This window comes from Amphiprion ocellaris, chromosome 2, assembly GCF_022539595.1.
Source record: "Amphiprion ocellaris isolate individual 3 ecotype Okinawa chromosome 2, ASM2253959v1, whole genome shotgun sequence".
Taxonomy (NCBI): Eukaryota; Metazoa; Chordata; class Actinopteri; family Pomacentridae; genus Amphiprion; species Amphiprion ocellaris.
This window is the reverse complement of record NC_072767.1, coordinates 9,733,323-9,747,624: the sequence shown is the minus strand read 5'-3', so window position 1 is coordinate 9,747,624 and position 14,302 is coordinate 9,733,323. Positions and strand designations below refer to the sequence as shown.

The 14,302-nt window shown below is 40.9% G+C and overlaps 1 protein-coding gene across 1 annotated transcript; it reads right to left on the bottom strand.

Annotated features, from left to right (window-relative positions):
- Positions 1–8,158: 8,158 nt before the first annotated feature.
- On the bottom strand, positions 8,159–11,072 carry LOC111565657 (uncharacterized). The gene is made up of 4 exons (XM_023265832.3): positions 10,674–11,072; positions 10,409–10,503; positions 9,288–9,458; positions 8,159–9,162 (listed from the first exon to the last, which is right to left on the bottom strand). The coding sequence occupies exons 1-4, from the start codon at positions 10,795–10,797 to the stop codon at positions 8,707–8,709; spliced, it is 846 nt and encodes a 281-aa protein (XP_023121600.3). The 5' UTR covers positions 10,798–11,072; the 3' UTR covers positions 8,159–8,706.
- Positions 11,073–14,302: the final 3,230 nt, after the last annotated feature.

Below are 14,302 nucleotides of genomic sequence, written 5' to 3'. Positions count from 1 at the left end.
ACAGACTACATAACAGGATGTAAACAAGGGCAAGAAGCGACGTCACGTAAATAAAAAGGAAGCATTTGTCTCCATAATGTTGTCAGATACTTATCATGGCAATCTGAGCTGGTTAGTCACAAAATAAACACTTTTATTGACATACTTTTGATGCAAGAAAGATCCCCACACAACCCCGTTCAGACTTAGTTTTAGTTCCTATCATTGAGTTGCAGCGCTGGACTACCTACCTTAAAGGTACCGAGGAGCCGGCTACAAGCATGGAGAGCAAAGCTTAAACAAAACAAAAACAAGAGGACATGGGCCTTGACGGTCACCTGAATTTTTGATGTAGTCAGTTTTGCTGTTTATGGAAAAAAAATATGAATCCATGTTTTGAATGGTATACCATTTAACTAAATCAATTTAGATTCAACAAAGTTTGTGACTTTGGGATTTTCATACAGCTACAGTCATATCAGAAGCAAACACCCAAAGCTTGTAGTTCGGATTTTTTCAGCTCCATCATAGATTAAGCCAATGTTTTTAATTCAGAGCTCTTTCAATTTTTAGAGAGGTTTTGCCACCACTTAAGCGGCTTCATTACTTGAGGATTGAATGCAAACTTCACAAAATTATCGAGACCTTAATTTCTACGGCATCAAGGTTAAGATTACTATTTTTAGATAAACTTTGCCCACTCCCTACGGGGAAATGTGAAACCCTGGGGCCTGGACTCTTCCATCCACAAAGTGTATTTGATTCTTCCATATCTGGATGTTACGAAGATCTTTGAAATTTGTAATTAATTAAGGTCTTTGACTTCGTCTCAGGTGACCTAATAAAAACTGTCTGAAAGTGGTAAAAAATTGTGGTTGCATTAAAATACACCTCATAGTCAGCTATGCATTTATTGTGATTGACTTATGAAGTTCAGCAGTCTATATCATCATATCACACATTCTCTTTTTAAAATTGCCTATCAGTTAATTTTAAAACATTTGAATTGCCAGTAAGTTTTGAATGATGTAGTAAACGTTGAATGAAAAAGGTTCTGCAATGTTGTGGAAAAAAGGAATGTGTGCTTCTGTTTAAAATGAATACCAATAAATCTCGTCAATCATTACTATTATATAAACATGTTAATATATTTTCTTACATCACACATCCTGATGATCTCTGAAGTATCCTCCGAGAAGAAACGTGGAAGACCAAGAAGGGCAGCTGTCCTCCTATTCTGACTTGTGTCCTACATAAAGTTAGACAAAAGTGAGCTCATGCAATACTACAGTTCTTATGGAAGTTCACATTGACAAATTCACACTATACATACCTCTTTATCAAGGTACTGCATAACACTTTGAAGGGTCAACCTCCTGCTTGATGAAATGACTGCTTTATACAACTGCAAGAGAAAAAAAAACTAAAATGAGCTGCATGTTTTGAAAAGGATAATGTGAATCAATTTTTAACCTATCTGCATCATCTTATATCACATGAGTGACTAAGAGTGAGAGAAATAGATATTTTGGGTCCTTCTACGTGAAACTGCATTTACGTTAAGTATTTCTACAAAGAACCAAAAAATCTAGTACATTTTTAAAAAGATGCAGGGATTGGATCTAACAAATATTTGACATTATTAGATAAGTCGTATAGAAAACAAATTCCAGTATTTCAATCAATAAAAATAAAGAAAATTAATTTCCCCAAATTTCCCTTTTACAAGCTTCCAAATTTTAAAAAAAAAAAAAAAAAAAAAAAAAAAAAGGGCTCCAATGTTTTGTTTAATGTGAGTGAAAATAATCTATTTGGGACAAATTTGAGGGTGTCACCATGCACTTAATGAAGCTGTGATTAAGAATTTTATCAATATTATTCAAGGATCAAGGAATCTTTTATTGTCCCCGTGGGGCAAATCACTCTACAGTCAGCAGAACAAGAGTCACAACAATCGCGGAGTACCAGTTACATAAAGCACAGACGACAACAATAAATAGGACGAACAGATTAGTCAGTCACTTGTTTAGCAGGACAATTGCAGCAGGGACAAAAGAATGCTTGAGTCTATTTGTCCTGCATCTTGGCAGGATGTACCTGCGGCCTGACAGGAGCAGCACAAACTCACCAACTATTTTCTGACCTTTTATGGAATAATCAATTTAATAACCACCAGATTGAATGAAAAATAAAATTAACTGTAGATTGTAGGGTCATTAGGAAAAGCAGAATAAACTCGACAAGTCACACACAATTCAGACAGTGCTGCAACCTGACAACGATGTTCATTCACAGAGCAGCTGCGGTCTCGAGAGGGAGCTCGGTTGTGATAGCGCGAGCAAGAGGATGAATAGAGAGCGCGCGCGGCGGTGGATAAAAAGCGGCGCGTCAATGCAAGAAATTAACGGTATTTCAGCTCGTTTCATTACGATACGCCGTACAAACACAAATGCCTCCCCTCAAACACTCGGACCATCGACAAATACGTTGACTATATGCAGTAAATATAAGCGTCCAAGTCTTTAGACTTCATTAACGTGTTATTTCATAAGTTAAAACTTACGGCGCCGACGGCTAAAAAGCGAGCCCTGACTCTGGGTGGGGGGAGGGGGTGCGTGACGTGACTCAGCTTTCGCGGGCATACCAGAATATATCCAGCACTATTTTACCGTGACTGTGTCCAAACTAGCTAACTAACAAATGGGTAACGTTAGCCAGCAGTTCCTTGCAGGCAAATGTTGAGTTCAAAAGTTTTTTTTTTAATTGCTCCTGTCACGTCGGAAGCATTTGTAACCTAAATGAACGCCCGTCAACTAAAATACGTCCCCCATGGACAACAGTGGTGTAATTTACTAATGCGCCATTTCAAACTTCGACTAACGGGATGGATTAGCACAGAGAAAAACACGAAAATGTAGTCATATTCGCAAAGCTCTGTCAATGTGCTGACTTTACTCCATTTTATCACAGAAGAAAATGACATTGTTTTTAAATTTTATCGACAAAAACTCAAATGCACTTTCAGAAGATAACTTACCTCCTCGCCGTGTCTCTTCTCCCAGCAGAATGACGTATCCCTCCACCCTGGTCAGTTGCACTCTGCTGCGTCACTGCGTCTGATTGCAGCTAGCGGGAAAAAGGTGTCCCTCCGCAGCTGGAAGTAGTCCACGCTGTTTTCTATATTGTTTGTCAATAATTAAGTTGTGGTTGAAATAAGATGGTTTGTCCAATTTAGAGAACTGGTGAGCACGATAATTATTAGATATCATAGCTTTACAGTTTTATTTTTGACTAATCCCAAAATTATGGTATTTCTTCTGCAGGACCCTCCTCTCCCTCCACCCAGCACCCCGTTTCTTTTTTCAAGGTATAACTTACAGAAATAAGTTAAATCAACACTGAAGGTCCTGATAAAACTTACAAATAGTTAAAACAATTAATTACTTTAACTTTCATTTTCTAAAACTTATAAACTTGAGTTCAACATTCAAAACTTACCATGACAATTTGAGACAAAGAACACAAACAAGTTCACATAACTTAATGGAGCTGGTAAAAAAAAAAACAGCCCAAAACCTGTCCTCCCCAGGTAAAACTGCCCCCTAAACTAGCCTTACCAAGTAAAACTACCCCAAAACCTGCCCTTTTCGAGTAAAAGTACCCTTAAACCTGCTCTCCCTGGGTAAAACTTGCCCCCAAATCTACCCTTACCAAGTAAAACTGCCTCAAACCTAAAAAAAAAAAAAAAAAAAAAAAAAGAAAAAGGGCCAAAATTTCACTCCTAATTGACACTTACCTAGAAAAACTACCCCCAAACCTGCCCTCAGTGAGAAAAATTACCCCCAAATCTACCGGCCCCGGTCAAAAGACAGCCCAAAACCTTTCCTCACCAAGGAAAACTGTCCCCAAATCTACCACCCTGGGTGAAAAGTAGCCCAAAACCTCATATCCTCTTGTAAAACTACCCCCAAACCTGCCCTCACCAAGTAAAAAAAGCCCAAAAAATGCCCACAACAAGTGAAACTGCCTCTAAACCTGCCCTCAATGAATAAAACTGCCCCCAAATCTACCCCCATCAAGTAAAAAATAGCCCAAAGCTTGTCCTCATCAAGTAAAACTGCCCCAAATCTATCCTCACCAAGTAAAAGACAGCCCAAAACCTGCCCTCAACAAGTAAAACTGCCGTTAAACCTGCCGTCCCTGAGTAAAACTACCCCCAAATCTGCCCTCAAAGTAAAACCAGCCCAAAACCTGCTCTTATTAAAACTACTCCCAAAGTTGCCCTCCCCAAGTAAAAAAAAAAAAAACAAAACCTGCCCTCCTCTAGTAAGAAACTGTAAAAACAGGAAGATTGTCACCTTTCAGAAGGTTCGAAAATATCACAATTATAACATTTATCAGGCAGAGATTCATCCTGAAACCTGAAGAAAGATGCTAAATTGAGAGGAAAAACTGAGAAATTACACCAAAACCTGCAGGAAGACATCAAGTTTAGAGGAAAAACATGAAAATAACAAATTTTATCAGGTAGAGATTCATCCCAAGAGCCCTGAAACCTGCAGCAAGATGGTAAATTTAGAGGAAAAACTGAGAAATTACACCAAAACTGGCAGGAAGACATCAAGTTTAGAGGAAAAACATAATTATAACATTTATCAGGCAGAGATTCACCCTGAGAGCCCTGAAACCTGCAGAAAGATGCTAAATTTAGAGAGAAAACATCAAAATTAGACCAAAACCTGCAGGAAGATGTTAAATTTATGAGAAAAATATTGGAATTATAACATTAATCAGGTAGAGATTCATCCCGAGAGCCCTGAAACCTGCAGAAAGATGCTAAATTTAGAGGAAAACATCAAAATAACAACATTTATCAGGTAGAGATTCATCCCGAGAGCCCTGAAACCTGCAGGAAGATGCTAAATTTAGAGGAAAAATTGAGAAATTACACCAAAACCTGCAGGAAGACATCAAGTTTAGAGGAAAACATCAGAATTATGACATTTATCTGGTAGAGATTCATCCTGAAACCTGCAGAAAGATGCTAAATTTAGAGGAAAAACATCAGAATTATAACATTTATCAGGTAGAGATTTACCCTGAGAGCCCTGAAACCTGCAGGAAGATGCTAAATTTAGAGGAAAAACATCAAAATAACAACATTTATCAGGTAGAGACTCGTCCTGAAACCTGCTGGAAGACGTTAAATTTAGAGGACAACATCAGAATTATAACATTTATCAGGCAGAGATTCATCCCGAGAGCCCTGAAACCTGCAGAAAGATGCTAAATTTAGAGGAAAACATCAAAATTGTCACATTTATCAGGCAGATTAATCCCGAGAGCCCTGAAACCTGCAGAAAGACGTTAAATTTATAAGAAAAATATCAGAATTATAACATTCATCAGGTAGAGATCCACCCTGAGAGCCCTGAAACCTGCAGGAAGACATTAGACAGTATGCCAGCAGGCAAGGCACCTGGTCCTGATGGTTTCCCTGCTGAATTTCTTAAACATTTTTGGTCAATGTTAGCACCCCTTTTCTTCAGGACAGTGACAGAGATTAAAAATAATGGTTATATCAGTCTGCACATGAATACAGCTGCAATTAAATTATTACTTAAACCAGACAAAGATCCTACGCTTCCCTCTAGCTATCGACCTCTGTCACTAATCAACACCGACATCAAAATGATCTCAAAAGCTCTCGCCTCTAGGCTGGAGAAAATCATCCCGTCAATAATTCACAGCGATCAAACAGGATTTATAAATGGCCGACACTCCACCAACAATATCAGAAGACGTCTAAATCTAATCTCTTTGACGCAACGCCACAACAAAGAAGCTATTGTTATGTCACTGGACGCAGAAAAAGCCTTTGACAAAGGTTAATTGGTCCTTTCTCTTTGCTGTGCTCCACAAATTTGGCTTCGGAGAATCGTTTATCCAGTGGGTATCAGCTCTGTACAACTCACCCAAGGCTACATTCACCAATGGGATCACTTCACAAAGCTTCAGTCTGCAAAGGGGAACGAGACAGGGATGCCCACTCTCTCCCTTATTGTTTGCGATCTTTATCGAACCACTAGCAACAGCGGTACGTCAGAACACCGATATCAAAGGTATCTGCGCTCTGCCCTCCCTGGCTTATAATAGGGAATTCTAATAAAGAATGTCTGCGTAGCTTTCAGGGAGGGCCGGTGATGGTCACACACATGCACTAAATATTAAAATATTTGGCTGCAAGACTAAAATATGCATCAATCTCATACAATGTTGACACCTCTTTTGTGGAGTCAAACAATGAGAACAAATGCAGACAAAAAAAAAAAAAAAGAATGCACTGAAACTTTGCTCCCACTAGCTTAGCCTCGCCGTAGTACGCAGCTCAAAGGGGCGTGTCCTATCTACTCATTCATATCTATGAGAACAACGGTGGCTGCACATAAGGACGCCTGACGTTGATTAGCTGCGTAAATACCATTATATACAGTCTATGGTAAATACGTATGTGAATCGCATCATTGGCTGCAGCAGCCAGTCACCGGTCACTCACTGACTCACATTGAAAAATAGCACAGAATGAATTGTTACGTGTTTATTTTATTTACAATTTAAGTTGGATTTTTTTTTCTGTGTCCGGAGACTGTGTCAGCAGTGCGCAATTGCGCATGCACGTGCGCAGCTTAGAGGGAACAGTGGTCAACACTGAAGAAAATCAATATCACCAAGGCAGCAGGTCCAGACGGGGTGCCGGGCCGGGTCCTGAAGGCATGTGCAGACCAGCTAGTAGGCGTGTTTACGGACATTTTCAACCGGTCCTTACAGCAGGCTGTAGTCCCCACATTCCTTAAATTCACCACTATAGTGCCCGTGCCCAAGAAACAGGCAGTGAAATGCCTGAATGACTACCGCCCAGTTGCCTTGACACCAATAATAATGAAGTGCTTTGAGAGGCTGGTCCTGCATTACATCAAGGACATCATTCCTGCTGATCTGGACATCCACCAGTTGCTTATAGGGCAAACAGATCAACGGAAGACGCCATCTCAACTGCCTGCACACGGCCCTGACCCACCTGGAGGGCCCCAACACCTATGTTAGAATGCTATTTGTTGATTTTACATCAGCATTCAACACCATCTCCCCCCATAAACTGATAACCAAGCTTGGCCATCTGGGACTAGACACCACACTCTGCTCCTGGATCCACAGCTTTCTCACCGGCAGACCACAGAGTGTCAGAGTAGGAGAGGTGACATCATCCACACTCACACTGAGTACAGGTGCACCTCAGGGCTGCGTCCTCAGCCCGGCCCTGTTCACCCTTTTCACACATGACTGTACCTCCATCCACCCCTCCAACACGACAGTAAAGTTTGCTGATGACACCACCATAGTGGGATTAATATCTGACAACAACGAGACCCACTACAGGGAGAAGGTCCAGCACCTGGTCAGCTGGTGCTCTGAAAGTGACCTGGTGATGAATACCATCAAAACAAAAGAGATCATTGTGGACTTGAGGAGAGCCAGAAAAATGCCCCCCCCCCCAACCTCTCTGCATAAATGGAGAGGAGGTGGAGAGGGTCAGCAATATCAAGTACCTGGGTCTCCACATCACCAGTGATCTCACATGGACCTCCAACACCTCCCACTTGGTGAAGAAGGCTCAGCAGAGACTTTTCTTTCTGCGGAGGCTGTCATTAAAAACAAAAACCAGCAGACTGCAGAACAGCTTCTTCCCCAGAGCTGTCGCTGCCATCACACCCCCCCACCCATTGCCCCACCACCCAGTCATTCCCCCCTCCCAGTTCATCTATGCAATAAGAACTCTATTTCAACACTGGACCACTTTATCAGCACTGATCACTTTACTTTGTTTGTATATAGTACTTTGATTCTTCTTTTTATTATTTGAGAGTATTTTTAAACTATTTTTATTATTTGCACTGCTGCTAATTGTCGCGTTCTTCAGACAAATTTCATTGTACTTCTGAACAATGACAATAAAGGCTCTTTAAGTCTTTAAGAAATGCAAAAAAAAAAGTTTAAATCTCATATCTAAATAATCTGGAATATAATTATTAATCAGCTTGATAATTTCTTTATATTAACCTTTAATTATTGTCTTCTGTGTTTGAATCGGATGAATATGTTGTGATGTAATAAAGAAAAGTACCATGACACTTGTCTGATTGGAATGAAAACACAAAACCTTAAGTTATGTTTAATTTACTTGATCTTAATGAGTGTTTCTAATGTTAATGATACAGACACACAATAGCCTTGTCTGGGTGAATTTGAGATGTAAATCAAAATTTACATTCAGATCTATTTTTTATAAAAGATTCCCTCTCACACTGAGTATAAATTAAGTTTTACCAGGTAGATTTTGCCACACTGGTATACAGAAAAAGCTAATTAAAATAAAACAGGTTCCATTTTGTATATATAAAACATCTTAAGTATTTCAGTAATGGAGATTCAGAGGTAAATACCAAACATATTTGTCATGTGCAATTTAAAGTTCAGCCAGAGGGAGGCAGAGAAACCACAAATAAGAACCTAGTTGTCTTGTGGAGCAGAGTTACATGCCACAAACATTTGGTGTCCAGGAGACTATATTGAGACCTTTCAAAATAAATGCATTGATTTTTTTGTTGTGTTTTTAAACACTTCTGTTAAAGATCTCTTGTTGAATTAAGATAAGACACCGGATTGCCTTCATTTTCTCTGCCATACCGGAATAGAAGTCTGTCTTGGAGCTACACCGCCTGGGCAGATTCTGAATGGTGAACTGGTCTTGCAACATTGCCGCGTTAGTTTCAGGCAAACAAAGCAGAACTCCTTATGACATCGAGGACATATAAAATTTTTGCAGTTTTGTCTATTATGTTCTATCTTCATGCCACATGTAGGACAGAGTCGGATAGAGGGGCAGCTGGTGACGCCCGCCACCTCCGGCAGGTCGATGGATTTGCATGTCTGCAGCAGTTGCAGGTCCCTGTTGATGCAGTCATCGTTGCCACAGCGGTCCGATCGAGGAGCTGAGCCCTTCCATGGCTTCTGACACTGCCAGCAGAACTGATAGGTTCCCCCCTGATCAGCTGTGCATATGATACATGTGACACACAGGTTGGAAAGATCCTTCCTCTCCATGTTTGTTTTGCACTGGGGACACTGATGGGGGAGAACAGTGAAGAAAAAATAAACATCAGTCCACTTGATTTGGTTTTAATGTTTGAGTCAGAGTAAATCCCTGAAAAGTCAGCATTAATACAACCACAGAGCACTGGACCACTTACTGGCTGAAACTCGCAGTGTCTAGCAGCAGCCATGCGGGCCATGTTGTCCTCAAAGTGCTGCATTTCCTCAACAGATAAATCTGCCAGTCTGCGCACCTCTTGGTACGACCACGCCTTATTGCACCTTGTGGTCCCCTCTACCAGTGCAGGGCATTTAAATGTGTAATGCCCCTTAAAACACAAAGAAAAATCATTTTGAAATGACAGAAAGCAATCAAGGGACTTTTTACTTAAGTAGAATATTGAGGTAATTAAGAGATCTGACTCTACTTGAGCATTTCTCTTTCTTGCAAGTTTATACTTCTGTTCTCCTACTTTTCATATATTTTTCACTCCATCAAGGAACGTTGGAGTTTTGTGGCGATAAGCGTCTGTCTGTCTGTCTGTTCGCAACATTACTCAAAAACCGAATAACGAATTTGGATGAAATTTTCAGGGAAGGTCAGAAATGACACAAGGACCAAGTGATTAGATTTTCGGCTTCTAGTCTGGATGTATGGATTTGTTAAAGACTTCTGTATCATTGCGAGATCGTGGTCACTGTAACTATGATAACAAGTGAACACTACATCAGTTGCCTGCTGACGATCACAAAATTGCGATCCTTCTGCAAATCGACTGCTGTGGACTTATCGGGACTTATCTGTTGGAAATCATACAAGGAACAATTGATTAAATTGTTGGGGTGTTTCCGAGTTCCATCACTTTCCACCGCCCGCCACATATTTAAGTCACGCAATTCGATATCTGTATATAACGTACACATGCATAACACACGCCTGTGCGCAGTGCAAGGTCATTTTTTTTGTCGGAAATGACACAACGACTCAGAAGCCTTGGTGGAGTACTGCGCTCTCTGAGTATTTTTCTTGTTTTTAAATCTGACCTGGCTTTGGTTTCTGCTTTTATATCTCCTGTCCCTATCTTTGTAAGTGCACAGTTTACATCCCTTTTCAATAAGCTACTTAGTGCTTGTGCTTCCTCTCTTTCTCTGTTTTCCCTCCTTTCTGATTGTCTGTTCTGCCCTCATTGGCTTCACCTGTATCCCGTCTCATCGATGTGTATAATCTTGTCTCTCTTTCGATTCCATTGTGCACATACAGATACTGCATCCATTATACCTGGTCCAGCAGGTTGCGACACCACTGTGTTAGAGATTCAGGAGTGACGGCGTGGCCGCAGGACATCTCTGCTCTGAGAGAGTCATCATCTGAGGCTGAGGTGGGCAAAAGCAAATATCAGCTACATTACTTGGTAATATGCAGTTCATACAGCTGTGAGTTCATGAAAATATGAGGAGACAATTACAGAGGAAGGGGAAGAAAAACTACTGAAACTGTTGTTTGTAGCATTTTTCTGTTCAGTGAAAAAGAAAAAGAATCTTACAAATTGGATCCAAGTCGTCCCTCCTGGTGACAAACTTGAGGGTGGTATCTAGTGGGTCATAGCCCTTCATCTCTGGTAGGCCCTGAATGCTCATGTTCTGTGTGAAAAAAAAATCTGAAACCATGAATACTGAAAAATAAGATTTACAGAAACACTTTATTGAAATAGTCCATAGTATATTTTGTAACTCCCATTTTTGTTCTTTGTATTAGGTAGATTTGGACCATCAGTTTGCCTTAGGTTTTGGAGCAGTTCTTATAATTTGGTGGCTTTGACTGATGTAAACAGGAAGTATAACGCTTCTATTGAGAAAGTCTGTGGGTTACCACATGAGCTCTGTTTTATGTTCTGTAATGCTTCGACAAACTGCCACCATTAAAAGTATGCAGAATTAAAACAGACAGACACTTTATTTATCCCCTTCAGGCAATTCTAGAAATCCAGGAGCGCACACACGCTACATTCAAGGTAGATAAGGAGACAATATACACCGATCAGCCACAACATTATGACCACTGACAGGTGAAGTGAATAACATCAATCATCTTTTTATAATGAAATGTTCTGCTGGGAAACCTTGAGTCCTGACATTCATGTGGATGTTTGACATGTTCCACCCACCTAAACATGGCAGGTCCAGCAACTCACCCAACCACCCATGGCAACAGCAGTCCTTGATGCCAGATGTCACCCTCAGCAGGACAATGCACCCCGACACACCACAAAAACTGCTCAGGAGTGACCCGGGGAACACAACAGAGCTAAGGTGGTCACCCGGGTTCCACACTCCCCAGATCCAGATCTTACTGAGCATCTGTGGGATGTGCCAGGATAAGCCTGATCTAGTTAGGTTCCACCCTGCAACCCATAGGACCCACAGAATTCACTGCCACCATCCCGGTACTACAGGACATCCCAAGAGGTCCTGGGTCCATGCCCCACTGTGGTCACAATGTTATGCCTGATTGGTGTATAAAAGAATGTGCAAATCGTGTTGGTTGAAGAAACAGTAATAAGGTGCCAAAAATGCAGGTATTTATAATAAAATAGAGTATTAGAAAAGTCCAGAAGCTTAAAATGTGAAGATAGAAATAGAATAGAAATAGAACATACGCTAGGATATACAGACAGCTATCACTGCATTACATTGCATGGATGAAGCAGAATGCTTGCAGAGGTGATTGGTAGTACAATGAGTAAAACGGTGATCTCATAGTTTTTTCGCTGGATTACGTGGTTTCGAATCCTCTCACCGTACTTGAAAAATACGTGTTTTTTATTTCGGCCCGCACGTTTCTTTTTACTGTCTGTAGATGATATTTACATGGATACAGACTTTATTAAGCAGTGATGCCGACGTTTTTCGGCGAGGTCTTCTTTATCTGGTACCTTTATTTCACGTAAATCCAGGTCTGATCGTGACGAATCTGCGAACGAAACATCTGGAGACGGAAACTATCGCCAGTTAACCTGATCACCAGTCAAACTGGAACACCGGCGTCGACTAAACAGTGGAGTCAGGTTATATTGTGTAGGAGAAGTCAGCTGATTGGCTCTGGCACACCTGCTCCTGCTTCTGCTGATTGATCAAGGATTGCCCTCACCTGCCGTTGCCACAGTGCTCAGCATACCTGAAAAGGAAGAAAACAAGAGGAAGGAGGGGCCCTATCCAGAGCCAGCATCAGCAGACCTAACACAGCGTTAATAATTCTGCGATGTAACTGAGTCACAATTTTCTCCGTAACACTTCACGACTCCCTCCAGGCCAGCTGCTGGCAGACTGCTGTCTCCAGTCCACCCAGACAAAACTCATATTGTGGTTCTGAAAGCAGACCGGAGGAATGACATCCACAGAGTTGTGTCCTCGCTCTACAGTGCAGCAGAGGAGCAGGTGAACAACTGGTTCAGGCTGTCTGATTACACTGAAGATGGACAAATTATGTCAGTAATGTGCTAGTTCCCACCAGAGAAAAAGTTGAAACAGGATGAGCCTCATAAAAAAAGGCAGAAGGAGGAAACATGCACAAAGGAGAAGCTCCCTGAACACCTCAGACTGTAAATCCTCGACTTCATGCAGCAATAGAGATATTTTTTGAATGATTTACCAGATAATAAGAAAAAAAGAACCAAAGAGAGGTCGCATGTTCTTCGTGTTTTCATTGTGAATCTTTTCATGGGAGCTGCTCATGAGGTAATCATATTTTAACCTTGTTTACAAAAAATTGATGGACATTTATCCAAGAACACAGGAACACACTTCATTTTTTCCAGAAAGACAGATTAAAGAAATGCTGAATGGGAGACTGCATTTAGTTACAACAGCTAGTGGAACACAAAGAGGCCTGAGGTTGAGCTACCGTCCTTGTGATTTGTGAACAACCTGCTCTACCACCTAAGCTATGGTTACCTCTAATAGATCTACATTATTTAAGCACAGAACATTTACTTGTAAGAGTATTTTTATATTGCTGTAGGTTTAGTTTTACTAAAAAGTCAGAGCTCTTCTTCCACCAGTGCCACATGCACATTTAAACCTCTGTGACAACAAGCACACACATTTAATCCTCTCCTCTGGATGCCTGCCAGTAGATGGTTTAACACCGTGTTATGACTCATTCTCACACTGCAAAAACTGAAATCTAAGAAAGATTAAATATCTCAGATAAGGGTGATATTTACTTATTTTTTGTCTGATAAGATAATTTTTCTCACTTAGCAGATTTTATGTAAGACTGTTTTACTTGTTTTAAGTGTTTTGGTCCTAAATTATCTCAGTAAGATATTAGAGCTTGATACTGAGATTTTATGGCCTATATTGAGTAAGACATGCTTGAAACTAGAATATTAACTGTTACAAAGCTGTTTCATCAACACCCACAAGTACAAAACTGCTTTTTCAAAGTCATGATTTCTTATTTCAAGCATGAAATAAGAAATCATGACTTTGACACAGGGCTGCACAGTGGGGTAGTGGTTAGCACTTTCGCCTTGCAGCGAGAAGATCCCTGGTTCGTGTCCCGGCTTTCCCGGGATCTTTCTGCATGGAGTTTGCATGTTCTCCCTGTGCATGCGTGGGTTTTCTCCGGGTACTCCGGCTTCCTCCCACAGTCCAAAAATATGCTGAGGTTAATTGATCATTCTAAATTGCCCGTAGGTGTGAATGTGAGAGTGATTGTTTGTCTCTGTATGTGGCCCTGTGACAGACTGGCGACCTGTCTAGGGTGTCCCCTGCCTTCACCTGAGTCAGCTGGGATAGACTCCAGCCCCCCCCCTGCGACCCTAATGAGGATTAAGCGGTGTATAGATAATGGATGGATGGATGGACTTTGACACAATTGTATCTCTTCACATAATCAAAACAGATGACAGCCAACTGGAATCCACTGTTTTACTAGACTCGGTCGGTGAGTCTTGCAAAACTTAATGCAAGAGAAGTTGAAGCCAAGACTGGATGGTGACTTCAATATGAAGATCCTGACTTTGATGGAAACCTTAGCTATGTGTGTGTCAAGACAGCAGAGGTGCTGCAGGAGGTGCTTGGGAGTTCTGACTATCTGATAAAACCAGTGATGTAAGCACTTTGATGTGTTAATATCAACTAATACTAAACATATTATCAAGAAAATGAA

Excerpts from the sequence above, each read along its gene's own strand:
- LOC111565657 (XM_023265832.3), bottom strand. The coding sequence starts at position 10,797 with ATGGTTTCAGATTTTTTTTTCACACAGAACATGAGCATTCAGGGCCTA. Across the intron at positions 9,459-10,408 it reads GTCGCAACCTGCTGGACCAG|GGGCATTACACATTTAAATG; the intron begins GTATAATGGATG and ends TTGTGTTTTAAG. Across the intron at positions 9,163-9,287 it reads GACACTGCGAGTTTCAGCCA|TGTCCCCAGTGCAAAACAAA; the intron begins GTAAGTGGTCCA and ends CTCCCCCATCAG.